Below are 16,690 nucleotides of genomic sequence, written 5' to 3'. Positions count from 1 at the left end.
TACAAACACGCATTGTGCATTTCTTCGTGCAAGAGAGCTTGCAATGCACGCGGGTTATGCTTTTCCTCATGCCAAAGAGAGTTTGTAATGTGCGGGGTTTGAGTTTTCCGCGCACGAGAGAGCTTGTGATGCGCGTGGCTCTGGCTTTTCCTTGCAGAAATTGCAATGCGCGTGAGGGTTTAAAACCAGCGCACGAGTTGTTCCAAGTAATAACAGCGCACGCGGGCATCAATGATGCATTTGGATGAATGATATTGACTTACAGCAATAGTTTACTTTCTCTCGTTTAAAAGGTTGCGGTGGGAAGTAACAATGTTGCCAACTGCACTAAAATTACACTCTGATGTTGAATGTTAATTGCAGTCACACATGAGCATTTTCTAGCCACGTAAGCTTCTGTTTTGTCCAAAAATTTAACTTGTCCAATTGATAAATGTGTAAATTGCCCCGCCCTTCGATACTATCATGTATCGGCGATCCATAGAATGGCGATAGAACGATCTGACTATAGAGAATATTGCCCAACACTAATAGAGACTGTAATACAGTTAAAAGTAGGGAAGTAAGGAGGCGGGAACCTGCGAACATTCAAAAACTTAAATAAAATAAATAAACAATAACATGGAAATAAAAGGCCGGCAGCCACCTCACGATCAACTGCTGGCCACAAGAACATAAATACAAACTTAACACATGTCCGGGCCCGGTCCTCTCTCGTCCATAGTCCTGTCGCTCGTCCTCTTATGCTCCCGATCTCCTCTGTGAGACATGCGGGACCGGTGTGCGCACAGCTGATTCCCACTATCACTCACGCCACTGGCCCCGCCTCATTGCCTCACGGCTCTCGTCCCGCCTTCTTCGTTACAGAGACTATTCGTTGTTCAATAAAAATAACATTTAAAAGTTTTAAATTTCTAACAGGAGTGGACTTTGAACTCTGGTGTGCAAGACCTGTGAGTTGCCCAACTTGACCTGACGTGCACCTGACCTGACACATTCCTTTAGTGGCGTAACTTTGTTTTGCAAGTGGTGGGTACAAAAACAAAGACTACATTAATAAATTTTTTCTGTATTAACTCGTTATCAATACCATCTGTATGATGAGGCCAGTAGTGCAGTAGTCAACCAGGGCTTTATGGGACAGTGGTTTCGCACAACAGTAGGTGTACAGCAAGGCTGCCTTCTGTCGCCCACTCTCTTTAACATATACTTAGAGCGCATCATGAGTGAGGCCCTGGAGAACCACTGTGGCACAGTCAGCATTGGAGGTAGAAACATTACCAATCTCCGATTTGCAGACGACATTGATGGGCTAGCTGGCAGTGAAGCAGAGCTGGTCACCTTAGTGAAAAATCTGGAAGAAATATCTTCTAGGTTTGGCATGGAGATAAGCGCTGAAAAGACTAAGCTGATGACAAATAGTCACAAGCAGGTCACTACCAACATCGAAGTTAGAGGACAAATGTTGGCTACTGTGAAGCACTTCAAATATTTGGGCACTATCATCAGCGAAGAGGGGTCAAAACCAGACATTTTTGCAAGGACAGGACAAACAACAGCAGCCATGTCAAAGCTGAAACCTGTGTGGAGAGATAAAAATATCTCTCTAAAAACAAAAATTAGACTTACGTGCACTTCTCCTCTCAGTCTTCTTCTACGCCTGTGAGTCTTGGACCCTCACAGCAGAGCTGCAAAGAAGAATACTGTCATTAGAAATGATATACTATAGAACCGTGCTTGGCATCTCTTACAAGGACCATATCACAAATGAAACCGTGAGAAATATCATCAGGCGCAAAGCAGGCCAGTGTGAAGATCTACTCACTGCAGTTAGAAAGAAAAAGCTGAAATGGTATAGACATGTCATTAGAGCTAACAACTTGTCCACAACAATCCTCCAAGGTAGCGTCCCGGGTGGCAGAAGATGAGGCAGACAGAGGAAGTGCGCTGACAACATTACAGAATGGACTATGAAAAGCTTTGCAGAGACACGGGCACACTAGCACATGACCGAGGCAAATGGAGGGACCTGGTTAGATGTTCAACAGTACAGCGACCCGACGACCATGCCAGGTTATGGGACTAATGATGATATATAGTATAGAATATTTATCATAAATAGTGGGCGGTCTGTCCATTGCCTACTCCGCTTTTTGACTCCAGCTCTCACAGAATGTGGTTCATTCCCAAAATGACAGTTTGGGGCTGTTGCGGTGCATTATGCTTAAAAATAGTTCATGCCTATGACTAAAAATGTCCCTTGTTCGTTGGTTTACTCATTTTTGTGCTCGGATGCACAAGTAAGCGCTGTGAATGCGGATGATGCATGCATTTCATACTGGCTGCGATTCTGGAGTCGCGGCTCACTGTCTTCCTCAAACATAACTTGTGTGAGCAACGGGAAATGGTGAGAAAGCGGCGCATCCTCCCACAACTTTTAGATGTTAATGCCCCCTAAACAATGCACACCTTCCGCAAGCATTTCTTAATTTCTTCCGAAAAGTGATGGGGACATGTCCCACCCGCAAATTACGCCTATGCATTCCTTACAACCGATCTGATGCGAAACCGCTCTGAATAAGAGGCCAATCAGTGCGGTGTCAGGTGTCTGAAACAGATGAGTGATATGACAAAGATTGCTTTTTGCACATGCACACTTTCACACACTAGAAGGCCTCTGTTACACTTATGCGTTCTGAGCAATCCGCACATTGAAACTGATGCCATTTCGGTTATGCTAAGAGCTTGAGCTCAAGAATATGGTAATGCTTGGTGCTTCAATGAAAATAGGCTTGTTTGACTTTGTGCGGCAGTGTGCAGAACCACCTATATATATGACATCAAAGTACAGCAAGAGCAATTCAAAAGCAAACAAAGCAGTTGACTCTCTCACAGTGCTGCCGACCGCTCTTAATGATGCCGCATGATGGGTATGTTTGAGTCAGAAATGTGCAGAATATGATTTGGTTTATATGACCCTACCCTGCAACGTGAATGAACAATTTATGAACACAAGTAACTAGTCAATTTGGCATTTAATTTGACTGAATTAGCCTTCTCGGTTGATTTTTATCTGCGTCTGGTGGGTGTTAATTTCAAACCCTGAATTCAAGATGACTCAAAACATTTTTAAAGGGTTCAACGGACCCCCTGCAATTACGCCAACGACAAACTAGGGGTCCGTGGACCCCCTGGTTGAGAAACTCTGCTGTCGATTCATCCTCTACAACATTAGGAAAATTAGACCTTTCCTATCCGAGCATGCTACGCAAGTCCTAGTCCAGGCTCTTGTTCTTTCCGGACTGGACTATTGCAATGCGATACTAGCTGGACTTCCAGCTTGCACAACCAAACCTCTACAGATGATCCAGAATGCAGCGGCAAGAGTGGTCTTCAATGAACCGAAGAGAGCACACCTCACTCCTTACATTGGCTCCCTATAGTCACTCGCATCAAATTCAAAGCTCTGCTCTTGGCCTACAAGACCACCACTGGTTCGGCACCCCCATATCTTCACTCGCTAATACAGACTTATGTACCTACCAGATCCCTACGCTCTGCAAACGAACAACGTCTTGTAGTGCCATCCTAAAAAGGAAAAAAATCACTCTTGCGTACCTTCTCTGGATCGGTTCCACATTTGTGGAATGATTTGCCCGCTGCTACAAGATCAGCAGATTCTGTAGCCATCTTTAAGAATCGTCTGAAAACACATCTCTTCCGTCAACACCTGACCGATTAGCTCTCTTTTCTACTCTTTCTATCCTTAAAAAAAACAGACCTAGATTTGTATACTGTGGTTGGATATGTGAGACCAGTTTTACTGCACTTATGCCTTTTGTTGTCCTTATCCAATTGCTTCCATTGTTTCCCTCATAGTAAGTCGCTTTGTATCAAAGTGTCTGCTAAATGACTAAATGTAAATGTAATCCACGACACTGAAAGAATGGATGAACATGCACAAAGACTTAACAGATAACACACCCTACCTTTATAAGGTTTAAAATGTGGTTTTTAAAGCTCTAAATCCTGCAGCATAAGGGCGACTCCAACAAAATATCTACTAAACCATCTGCCATTTATACTGTGTGTGACAATCGCTTCAAACAAATAAGCCAGATGATGTCATTAAAAACCACCAACGACAACGTTAATCGGGTATGAGTCTAAAATATAGGCCAAACATGAAATCAACAGCAAACAGGATAACTACAAAACATGTCTTATCTTGTCGCAGTGCAGTTATTGCATAAGTAGTGGAGAGGTTGAAGCAGTGCAAAATCTGTGATTTTGGTCTGGAAGTTGTGAAGATGTTTTTCTTTATCATGGAGAGGATAATGTCATCATCCACCACTTTGATCTCATATGGACACCTAGGATTGTTTTGTTACTGAGCTCAGTGGTGTGTTTTTCTTCCCCCCAGAATGTCCCAAATTGTTGATTTGGCCGCTCTTAATGTTCCTGGCATCTTTCTGACGGATGTGTAGTGTTTTTAAAATCTAACTATGGTCTGTTTCACTTGCATGGAGATCTCCCTGAACCCCATGATGTGGGTTCACAGCAACAGCTTCCAAATGCAAACACCACATGTAGAATCAACTCCAGACCTTTAACATGCTTCATTTATGACAAAATTATTTAAGGAAGAGCCCATACATGTGAATAAAACAGCTTTTTATTCAACTGTCCAATTACTTTTGGTCCCTTGAAAAAGGGGGGCGCTTCATATTAAAGAGCTGTAATTCCTAAATCCTTCAGCTAATCTGGATGTGAATACACTCTAAATAAAGCTGAGAGTGTGCACTTTAAGACAATATCTATTAAATAACTAAAATAACAAAAAATGTGCCTCTGTCCAAATATTTATGGCCCTAACTGTATGTTCAACGCAAGCACTTCAAAGATTTAAATTTATGCTCTGTTCTCTGAGTTATAGTAAGAAAGTCTCTAAAGATTGTTGCGACACCACCACCTCGACCAACCGGACGTGGCTCATGCATTTAACAGTAGCTTGGTGGGGTACACTCATTTAGACCGTAATAATCATTTGGTTTAAGCCAGGTTTCGGTAACGCAAAGTATATCAAAACTGTTGTCTGTGATCATTTCATTTACAATAACTGCTTTTGAATTTAGTGATCTAATATTAAGTAGGCCGAACTTTAAGATGGTTTTGGTCGTTTATTACATTGTCTTCAGGTTTAATCACGATCAGATTTTTTCTCTGGGTTTTGCCTAAATTATTATTTTGTAGTATTATTCGGGGGACAGATACGGTCTCTATGCATTTGGAAGCAGTAACATTTATAACAGATGAGTGGGAGGAACACAGACTGGTTAAAGTTTTGACTTACCGTTGGGAGACGTAGTCAAATGGTGCATAGCGTCTTTGAGATGTTGTCAGACAGAAGAACCGCTCCGATGCTGCTGGGGTGCAGGCCGTCAGGGCGGAAGAGCCTAGGTCGCTCCCAGAACACATCAAAATTATTAACCAAGAGCAGCTTCTGTTCAATACACCATGACATCAACCATTTATTTAGAGAAAATAGTCTACTTTTCATTCCCTCGTCGGTAGGTAGGAAGCGGCCCTGATACGATGATCCTTGCCGTGGGCGATGCGTTGCGTACCGTCTCGATCAGACTCCTAAAGTCCCTCTTCACGATCTCCGACTGCCGCATCCTGACGTCATTCACCCCCGTGTGCAGCACGATAGCTCCAACGTTAGCGTCGTCCTTCAGGATCGCAGATACCTGCGCAGAGACATCAAGAACATGGGCGCCAGGAAAACAATGAGTGCGCACCTTACCTTTAATAGAGGAAGCGCGTACGTTCTGGACGATTGAGTCTCCGATGACCACAGCGTTGCATTCCGTCTCGCAGAGGGCAGCAAAGCGGTTCCTTTTCGGGATCTCGAAGACCGGTGGCGGCGATTGGGTCATCGCTCCAGTCCTGGCTCGCGCTTTTCGCCATGGGTGTGCCGGTGCAGGAGTGAAGTTCATTTGGGCTGATCGTGTTCTCGAAGCCTGGGCTCTGTGCAGAGAAACACGCGGAGTAGAAGTGGAAGGAGTATTACAATCGCGATGAAAACTTACCGCGGATTTGCGAGCGTCAGCTCGGGATGTTTCCAGCGCCGTTTTAAGTTCTCGCAGCCGTGTCTGCCTCTCAAGTAAATCCTGGATCTGCTTCTCCACAGCCTCCAGTTCCGACTGAAGTGCGAACGTTTCCTCATCTTGTCTCAGAGGTAAAAATACATCTGAAACATTAGCCATTAGTGATGTAATAATGAGAACAGTGTTTTTAGCAGTAAGCAGGCTGGTAATGCTAACAGCCTGAGGGCTAATAGCGAGTGATCCGATAAAAATAATTTATCAGTGCGTTTAAGGACGATTTTGGTATGGGATATACTTAAGGATAAGTTTTACCCTCGATGATTAACAATTTAGAACACAAGTCTTAAGATATAACAAGAATAAACAATGTATTTAGAATAAGTTTGAAAGAGCTCCGGCTCAAACCACGCGCTCTCAGCAAACAGGAAGTGACGTAATCCAACAGGTGATGTAATCCAACCAATCAGGGCCTGCTGTAGCTGTAGGGCTGCCAAAAGATGATCTAATATGTGATTGAAAATGTAGACAAGCTAAAGGTGGATTCGAACCTGCAATGCAATAAATGTCAAAAATTACTAGTCACGTGTCTTACCGTAACAGTAGTCTAAAATATTTTGATTATCTTTAATGAGCATCAATATGCACACTTTGTTTCCACTGTTTTGTCTAAATGCTAGGGTATGGCAACTGCCATACGCAAACTCCGCCCCTGGAGTCATGGATTAAAGTTCTCCGTCGCTACGACGGATTTCCGTTAATTGCAGCGAGTCTACGACAGATTTCCGTCAATTGCAGAGTTCCAGCCTGTCCTTAATATTGGGTGCATTTATATTTGGCATTAACATGCGACCTGTATCTGGATGTTGTCCACATACACATTGAAAAGACAAGTGTAAACGCGCTTCTGATCGGAATGTCTTCCAATCAGCGTGTCCTGATCCAGAGGTAGTCGAGGACGCATTGTGATCGGATCTCAGTGTAATGTAAACGCAATCCAGACAGTTTATCTACATTTACCGGTACAATTTCACAGAAAACCCCGCCCGCTGTCATTAATCTCTCGTCTGTCCGAAACCTGTCAGACTGCGGAGCAGCTGACAAATGCAGCGGAAAGTTTACTCTTGCTCTCGAACGTTGCACACTCGTTCATTTTCCCACGAAATTATCATGGATACTTTAACCTACAGAGGATTTATGTCAAATCACACGAGATGTTTTACTTGACCACTTCAGCTGTATCATCGCTGTATTTGTGACTGCCATGAATGGCGTTGACTCGCACACACAGTGCCAGCTTAAAACGCATCATTTGTTTATTTTCATGTCACAGACACGAATAGCAACAATATATCAGCTTGTTTCTAACATACGTGTGTGTTTACTGTAGCCTATACGGCGTAATCAACTCTCCGGTTCCCCGAGGGCTGCTGCCGCTTGTGTCTCGTACGGCTCTCACTAAATCCTTGGTGTTTCGAGTCTGACGTCATCACCCTAATGTGTTTTTTCATCAATTTTAACAATCATAGGTAGTTTAGATGGTTAGAGTAAGGTTAGGGTGTGGGTTAGGGTAAAGGTTTCGTAAGACTTGAAACACCAAAGATTTAGTCAAAACCAACAAGCCACGCCCACGGATCTGACTCGAAAGTACCTTCCCCATAAAACAGATTAAGCGGCAGACGGGCAGCTTGAAACTATTTAGGGCGCAGACCAAAGAAACGACGCGCTGTCACTTTAAGCCGAACCAACCCAAATAGACGAGAACGATGTAAGTGGTCGCTTTTGATCATAGGAACTTCGGCCTACTTATGTGATTTATTTTGTGTCCGTGACATGAATAAACAAATGATGTGATTAAAAACACAGTTAGAGTCTGTGTGTGTGCGTGCGTGCGTGCGAAACCGGCACAGCTCAAGTACAAAAGCTGTTGTTTGTCATTTTACAAACGTCCTCTGCTTATACTTTCACATATAAGATCATTAATCGTTTTAACCGTGGTTTACTTCCCACCGCTGCCTCGAGTTCAACATGGCTGTGTATCAAATCTGTAACATGCTCATCCTCCCCTTTATACGTGTTGTGTGAAATCTCCCTGCACCGAGGCTATTTTTAAATTGCATGCTTATTAAAATAATGGGCGGGAAACTATAGAGATCCGATCAGTTATCCAGATGTGGAAGCCACTTGTTGACAAGTGTAAACGCGCTGTGTCCTGATTGTCTGAAGATCCGATCTGCTTGTTCAGATCACCGAGATCGCATGTTAATGCCAAATATAAACACACCCAATGTCTTACATTCACTTTTCATAATGTTGTTAACCCTTTGATGCGTACGATCACACCGATGTGATTAGAACATTCAGCGCTTTGGCTGGCACTGAGCCAGAGACAGACTCAATCCTGTCACATATCACAACTGTGCAGTGCTTTCAACCACATAATGTTTAATTTAGCCTTCAGACATACACGTGCCTTCAAGCACAAAATACATTTAGAGATTGCATAATACACACTGATGTCTATGGAAGCGGCAATAACAATCTCCTCAAATGTAATTTGACGGATGTGTTTTATTCAGATCAGACACTGTATCTGCAATTTAAGCAATTGTTAAGATCACTCAATTCTTCTACCAGTTCACCAGGCACTTACGTTTGTGTTTTTAAGAGAAGTTGATGAATTCACGTGATGTAAATCCGACAGATCTCAGACCACGGCAGAAACAAACATGGCGGCGCCCGCTTATAGCTCAACTAATGCGATCATTATAAGTGTTTAAACAACAAAACACATTCACATGCACATATTTGACAATCACAATGTCAGATATTTCATGACATAGTTAAGAGTTTGTGAATTGTTTTGAGTAAAAAAGAAAAATGATGTAAAAGCAATGCATCAGTCATTCAGCTGCTGTGGCTCTGCGGTGTGTCACATGATAAGGAGTGCCGCGTCACTATGGAAATGTTAAAGTGATAGGCTACCTTCTTAATGGTCACCTTGGGAAAGCTAGTCAAACACTGTAAATAGTCAAACACTGAAACTAGTCATGTAGCTTGTCAAACACTGAAACGGGTGTCAGGTGTAGCCAAGCTTCAGGAATATGGTTTCACAGCCAAAAGGCAGAAAAAGTGAAAAGCACTCTGGAGACAAATACAAACAACATTTTTGGTCTTTCGTGGTTCTTTTATTTTGTTTTTGTTTTTTCTGTTAATTATTAAGAGTTTCAGAAAACATTGTTTGTTCTTATAAGATAAATTAAAAAATGCACTGAAAAGTTATAGATGGTTAATTATTTGTCTAGGTAAGTATATTTTTTTCATAATTAAAAATAGCTTTTAAAATATGCAAACTGGCAATACTATGTAAAGTGGTTAAAAAAAACACACAAAAAAAAAGCTATTGGTTAAAGGAATATGACTTGGCCTGAAAAAAAATCAGTCAGAAGAATTTTTTTCACTTTAATCCATGTGGAGTGTGCTTACATGTGTATGTTCGCACGTGTGTGTGTGTGCGTGTGTGTGTGCGTGTGTGTGTGTGCGTGCGTGCGTGCGTGCGTGTGTGTGTGCGTGCATCGTGGCGGAACTCGATACGGCGAGCAGTGGAGAATTGTAAATGCGTGACCATGTAGAAACAGAAATGACATGCCGTCGTGTAAATAGGATAAATAGCATAATTCTATTTAGTTTGTTTAATAAAAGAACAAGGTATAGACATGTTATATAGGAAAGGTAACCTTAAATGACTTCTATTATGATCTGGCGCTATATTGAAAAAATAATTAAATTGACCTTCAAGGGTGGCAGGACACTGGGTTTAAAACCAAAAGCGCACGCGGACATCAATGGCGCATTTGGATGAATGACACCAACTTAAAGCAATAGTTTACTTTCTCGCTTTTAAAAAAAAAAGGTTGCGGTGGGAAATAATGTTGCCAGCTGCACAGAACTCACAATCTGAAAAAATGTTCATTACCGTGAAACATAGGCCACCTTTGCTTCTGTTTTTTTGTCCACAAATCCAGCATGGTGGCTAAAAAATGAGGAATGCAATCCTACGTTTGCCAGATCTGTTAAGCACATTTACTGCATCCCTTCAATGCCTCTGCCATCAGTGCACTTCTAAAGGCAGCCGCATCGTCTTCATTGTGTGTGGGACACAGAGCTCAGTTTCCCGGCAATGCGGACAGACTTGGGTCCCTGCGACAATCCAAAATGCCTACTGAGGCCTAATCCATAAAGATCAAATTCAGTATACGCCTTAATAAAGTGTATTATGTAAATGCCGAAGAGCTACCCTAGAACGTGAATGAAAGCTCATAAAAAAAAGATCACGGGACAAAGCGTGTAAATGCTTTGCATTCATGTTCTGGGCATCTTCTTTTCTTTACATAATGCACTTTATTATATAGATTATACTGAACATTTGGTGTTTTGGAATGTCGCAGGAACATAAGTCTGGCCATATCGTCGGGAAAACTGATCTCCGTGTCCTCCGTGAAACCGGTGGGGCTGTCTACGGTGTATGAAGAAGCGCACTGATGACGGAGATGCGGAAATCGAAGGAAAAGTTGGGTGAGTTAAGAAAATAGATTGTTGTAGTGTTTTTAGTTGCTGTTTTACATTTTATTTATTTAAATAATTTATTGAATATATTTATTCCTATTGTTTTGCATTCGGTGTTAAGGCTGTGAGTTCTTTTACGTTGGATAGTTTGCTGTATTTTTATTTATTAGTTCATTTACAATTTATTTCATATTCTGCGTTTAAAATATTGCCACATTTCTGATTTTGTAGAAAACACTTGTTTTTCACATTATAGTCTATTTTTGCGGTCTGATCCAGAGAAATTAAGGTTTCGTTACGTGTCCGTAGGCCTTGAAACCTGAAACCTTGCTACGCATATGGAAAAACAGTTTTGTAAAAGCAATAAGCCCCGCGGAGCAGTGGGTTACAGTGCATTTTATAACAGATAAGGGCATTGTGGCGCGAAGCGGAGTCATTAAAACCCCCTTAGCTGTTCTAAAATGCCCTGTAACCCACTGCTTCGTGGGGCTTATTGCTTTTACAAAACTGTTTTTCCATATGCGTAGCAAGGTTTCATAAAATAAAGTAAATAAAATTATATTTAGGCTATGTAAGCAGTTATTAATCAAGGTATTTTATAACGGCTTAGAACTCGGCTTAGCCAATCAGAATCAAGCACAAGAACTGACCGTTTTATAAAGGGAAATATTATATTGAGACCTAATCGTAACTTGTAGTGGTGTCACAGTGTATTGCATTATGCATGCTCTTGAGCACTTAATTTATATTTTAAAGGTTCATTATAATGGTTTTGTATAGCTCTGTAATATAGAAAAATGTTAGCAATAAAAACAATTTATATATAATATATTATAAGACTTATACACTGTATATGTATATATAACCGCAAAAATAGACTATAATGTGGAAAACAAGTGTTTTCTTCAAAATCGAAATTGTGGCAATATTTTAAAAGTACAATATGAAATAAATTGTAAATGAACGAATAAATAAAAATACAGCAAACTGACCAACGTAAAAGAAAACAAAGCCTTAACACCAAATGCAAAACAACAGGAATAAATATATTCAATACATTATATACAGAAATAAATAAAATGTGTTACATAAAATATCTTTTTCATACATGAAGCTTAAACCATCATCTGATGTCCTCATTCCCCATGTATATTGAAATATTTCAATTAATATCATAAATGTGCAAATAGTCGACGAATGGCCTAAATGAACGACTGCTAATCGACTAAAGAAATAGCTCGTCAGGGGCAGCCCTAAAAATAGTGTAAAATGTACAACAATGTTAATAAACCAGCATGTGAATCGCCGTAAAAGCCACGCCTCCAAAACGTATGAACGCGCCTGCACAAACCAGAAGCTCTTGGATTAATTCCAATTAAATCATGTCTCATTCCCCAGTGAGAACATGTTACAGTACATAACGTTACTACAATAGCGAAAACCACTTCCATAAACAACAGCTTTAAAATGGGATTAGATGCAGCATAGTTCCCGTTAGACGCTGAGTAACGATGTAATGCATAAAGGTCCACAAACTACATAAGCAACATAATCAAAATCGAATCATAACATGTTCCTACCTGTCAAGAAGTTACTATGGCATCATCTTTGAAACCCTTGACTCCCGTAATTGCTCCTAGCATGGAAAAGCAACACTGATCATAATCATTAAGTTAAGTTAATGACGACGTAATTTGTTACGTTTTTATTTAGTCACAATTTCACATCAAGCTTATTATTATCATTAAATATTCATAATGCATTAATATTATATCTTGTATATCGTTTTTTATGTTGAAAAAAATACATCAAAACTGCGCGGAACGCTATAATACAAAAAGAAAAAAGACAAAACAAAACGAACAAAACGCAAGGTATATTGACAGTCTGTGATATATACGGTTATCTTGTTTATTTTGTTTGACATGTTCTTGATAAGAAAAACAAGCATATACTGTAGGTCTATTTTACTCTATCATTGCTGTAATTGGTCGCACCACATAAATGGGGATTATATTGTACGTCAGTGACCCGTTAATGATTCATAACTCCAGTCATTTGCAGTAGTTATTAGAATGAAAGAGTCATATTAAAATGTGGTGTGTTGCGCAGGTGATGCAGGGGGTGGAGACGCTCTGGAAGAAAGCGGCAGTGTGATGGATGAGAATGCTGAGGGCAGTCCCACACCAGCCAGCAGACGGACACGCAGGGAAGCATGCACCTGTCCATACTGCAAAGACGGAGAGGGACGGTAAGTCTGCTTTTTTCAGGGTTCCTCAAATCTTGCCCAGGAAGGGCCGATGCCAGCCCTGATCAAACACACCTGAGCAAGCTAATCGAGGTCTTTTGAGGATCACTAGACCATCACATGTGAGTGAGTTTAATCAGGGCTTGAGATAAACTCTACAGGACACTGGCCCCCCAGGACCGGATTTGAGGAACCCTGGCTAACGTTATCAGATTAATTTAAATGCTTGTGCAGAGCTGAGCATTCGCAGGAGCACACCACATGGTCGCATTTTGCAACTACAGTATCTCACAGAAGTGAGTACACCCCTCACATTTGAGCAAATATTTTATCATATCTTTTCATGTGACAACACTGAAGAAGTTACACTTTGCTATAATGTAAAGTAGTGAGTGTACAGCTTGTATAACAGTGTATGTGACGAGGGAGGCGTGATGAGAGCCGTGGGAGGAGGAAGTGAGGCCGGTGGCGTGAGCGATAATGAGTGTCAGCTGGGCGTTATACCAGTCTCGCATCTCTCACGGAGGAGATCGGAAGCATTAAAGGACGATCGACAGGAGTATACCGCGAGAGAGGACCGGGCCCGGACATGTTAAGTTTTGTTTGGCTGCCGGCCTTTTTACTGCTGGAGTATTGTTTCTTTATTTTTTATTAAAAGTTTGTGATTGTTTGCCGGTTCCCGCCTCCTTCCTTCCCTTTTATTGAGCTTTTATTACAGTGTAAATTTGCTGTCCCCTCAAAATAACTCAACACACAGCCATTAATGTCTAAACCGCTGGCAACAAAAGTGAGTACACCCCTAAGTGTCAATATTTTGTATGGCCACCATTATCTTCCAGCACTGCCTTAACCCTCTTGGGCATAGAGTTCACCAGAGCTTCACAGGTTGCCACTGGAGTCCTCTTCCACTCCTCCATGACGACATCACAGAGCTGGTGGATGTTAGAGACCTTGCACTCCTCCACCTTCCGTTTGAGGATGCCCCACAGATGCTCAATAGGGTTTAGGTTTGGAGACATGCTTGGCCAGTCCATCACCTTTACCCTCAGCTTCTTTTGGGGTCTTTATCCTGATGGAATGGAGGGGATCATGCTTTGCTTCAGTATGTCACAGTACATGTTGGCATTCATGGTTCCCTCAATGAACTGTAGCTCCCCAGTGCCGGCAGCACTCATGCAGTCCCAGACCATGACACTCCCACCACCATGCTTGACTGTAGGCAAGACACACTTGCCTTTGTACTCCTCACCTGGTTGCCGCCACACACGCTTGACACCATCTGAACCAAATAAGTTTATCTTGGTCTCATCAGACCACAGGGCATGGTTCCAGTAATCCATGTCCTTAGTCTGCTTGTCTTCAGCAAACTGTTCATCATCTTTAGAGGAGGCTTCTTTCTGGGACGACAGCCATGCAGACCAATTTGATGCAGTGTGTGCCATATGGTCTGAGCACTGACAGGCTGACCTCCCACCCCTTCAACCTCTGCAGCAATGCAGGCAGCACTCATCCGTCTATTTCCCAAAGACAACCTCTGGATATGACGCTGAGCACGTGCACTCAACGTCTTTGATCGACCATGGCGAGGCCTGTTCTGAGTAGAACCTGTCCTGTTAAACCGCTGTACGGTCTTGGCCACCGTGCTGCAGCTCAGTTTCAGGGTCTTGGCAATCTTCTTATAGCCTAAGCCATCTTTATGTAGAGCAACTATTCTTTTTTTCAGATCCTCAGAGAGTTCTTTGCCATGAGGTGCCATGTTGAGAGCGATAACACGAAATTTATTACACCTGCTCCCCATTCACACCTGACACCTTGTAACACTAACGAATCACATGACACCGGGGAGGGAAAATATCTATTTAGGCCAAATTTGGACATTTTTACTTAGGGGTGTACTCACTTTGTTGCCAGCGGTTTAGACATTAATGGCTGTGTGTTGAGTTATTTTGAGGGGACAGCAAATTTACACTGTTATACAAGCTGTACACTCACTTTACATTGTAGCCAAGTGTCATTTCTTCAGTGTTGTCACATGAAAAGATATAATAAAATATTTACAAAAATGTGAGGGGTGTACTCACTTCTGTGAGATGCTGTATATTTGCAACAATATATATTTTAAATTGTATGTGCCCAAATGTTATATTGCAGCACATCCAGTCACTCCCTTTCGTCTCCCCTCCCTCTGCCATTGGCTTATCTATCAGTGCCTCCGCACTATACTATTGTGTAAACCATACTGCAAAGCAGACACAATGTTAGACATAAGGTTAAATTATTTTTATTTGTAAGGCGCTATGGATCAAAGGCAAGCATATGTATCAATGCAGCTTTCATGAAGACAAATCCCCAAAGGTCTTAGTTGTCATTAAAGGCACTGTTTGAAACCGTGTCAACTCATTTCTTTTATGGCAGCAATGACCCCAGTAAGAAGAAGCAGCACATCTGTCATATTCCTGGATGTGGGAAGGTCTATGGGAAGACGTCTCATCTGCGAGCACACTTACGCTGGCACACTGGAGAAAGACCCTTCGTTTGCTCCTGGTCCTTCTGTGGGAAACGCTTCACCCGATCTGATGAGCTGCAGCGACACAAGAGAACACACACAGGTCTGTCATCTGCAACCACCAGACAAACACTGCTACTCCATCACTCCCTTCTATCTGTCTATCCCGTCTGTCATTCATCTGTCTGTCTGTCTGTCCAACTCCTCACCAGTCCCTCTCATCTGTCCCTCCATCCGTCTGTCCATCACGCCCTTCTATCTGTCTATCCCGTCTGTCATTCATCCATCCATCCATCCATCCATCCATCCATCTATCTGTCTGTCTGTCCGTCTGTCCACCTCATATCCAGTCCCTCTCATCTGTCACTCCATCCATCTGTGTTCATCCGTCTGTCCATCACTCCCTTCTATCTGTCTATCCCGTCTGTCATTCATCCATCCATCTGTCTGTCTGTCCATCACTCCCTTCTATCTGTCTATCCGTCTGTCATTCATCCATCCATCTATCTGTCTGTCTGTCTGTTCACCTCATCACCAGTCCCTCTCATCTGTCCCTCCATCCCCTCATCCATCCATCTGTGTTCATCTGTCTGTCCATCACTCCCTTCTATCTGTCTATCCCGTCTGTCATTCATCTGTCCGTCTGTCTGTCTGTCTGTCCACCTCATCACCAGTCCCGCTCATCTGTCCCTACATCCCCTCATCCATCCATCTGTGTTCATCCGTCTGTCCATCACGCCCTTCTATCTGTCTATCCCGTCTGTCATTCATCTATCCATCTGTCTGTCTGTCTGTCTGTACACCTCATCACCAGTCCCTCTCATATGGAGCGAAAATTGTGCCAAAACTTAACAAACAAATACAGCATTTTGCAAACAAACGCAACCTTTTTTGCAAAAGAAACTAAACTCTGAAACAAACAGAAAGCGTTTTACAAATACATAATGCAATTCGAGAGAAAATGCAAAGGTGTACCATATAAATGTACAGTTTTTAAGTCTCACCTTTTTATGAGATTCTCTCAGCTTGATTTTCTCACAAATGTGACGTCCAGATTTTCTCACAAATGTGATCGTGCAGATTTTCTCACAAATGTTACCGTGCAGATTTTCTCAGTTATGCAACTTCTCCCAAAACAGCAGATAGTTCAATTGTTTGACTTACATTTATATTACAGTTTTTTTGTGCTGGTTTATTTTATTGTAAAAAAATTGCCCAATTAGCTTGAAATAGCCCAAAAAATAGCAGCATTCATTTTAAACC

At 42.0% G+C, this 16,690-nt stretch overlaps 2 protein-coding genes across 2 annotated transcripts in view; one reads left to right on the top strand and one right to left on the bottom strand.

Annotated features, from left to right (window-relative positions):
• Window positions 1-16,690, top strand: part of sp1 (sp1 transcription factor) — a 60,392-nt gene that overhangs the window by 27,737 nt on the left and 15,965 nt on the right. Inside the window, exons 4-5 of the mRNA XM_057326763.1 lie at window positions 12,786-12,924; window positions 15,337-15,530. Of these exons, the coding sequence (XP_057182746.1) occupies window positions 12,786-12,924; window positions 15,337-15,530 (333 nt within the window). The remainder of the gene's footprint in view (window positions 1-12,785; window positions 12,925-15,336; window positions 15,531-16,690) is intronic.
• On the bottom strand, window positions 1,317-9,284 carry LOC130549523 (uncharacterized). The gene is made up of 5 exons (XM_057326764.1): window positions 8,761-9,284; window positions 5,829-6,658; window positions 5,554-5,750; window positions 5,354-5,464; window positions 1,317-1,688 (listed from the first exon to the last, which is right to left on the bottom strand). Exons 2-5 carry the CDS (start codon window positions 6,267-6,269, stop codon window positions 1,655-1,657), a joined length of 783 nt encoding a protein of 260 aa, XP_057182747.1. The 5' UTR covers window positions 6,270-6,658; window positions 8,761-9,284; the 3' UTR covers window positions 1,317-1,654.

This window comes from Triplophysa rosa, unplaced genomic scaffold, assembly GCF_024868665.1.
Source record: "Triplophysa rosa unplaced genomic scaffold, Trosa_1v2 scaffold128_ERROPOS1212914, whole genome shotgun sequence".
In the NCBI taxonomy this organism is placed as follows: domain Eukaryota; kingdom Metazoa; phylum Chordata; class Actinopteri; order Cypriniformes; family Nemacheilidae; genus Triplophysa; species Triplophysa rosa.
Note: the sequence above shows the minus strand (reverse complement) of the source record. Positions and strands in the feature narration are given on the sequence as shown.

Bases quoted from the DNA above. Each gene is read 5' to 3' on its own strand.
- LOC130549523 (XM_057326764.1), bottom strand. From the start codon at position 6,269: ATGGCTAATGTTTCAGATGTATTTTTACCTCTGAGACAAGATGAGGAA. The intron at 5,751-5,828 runs GTACGCGCTTCC...GTCTCTGCGCAG, and splicing joins GAGACTCAATCGTCCAGAAC to GTATCTGCGATCCTGAAGGA. The intron at 1,689-5,353 runs GTAAGTCAAAAC...TCTTCTTTGCAG, and splicing joins TTTGACTACGTCTCCCAACG to CTCTGCTGTGAGGGTCCAAG.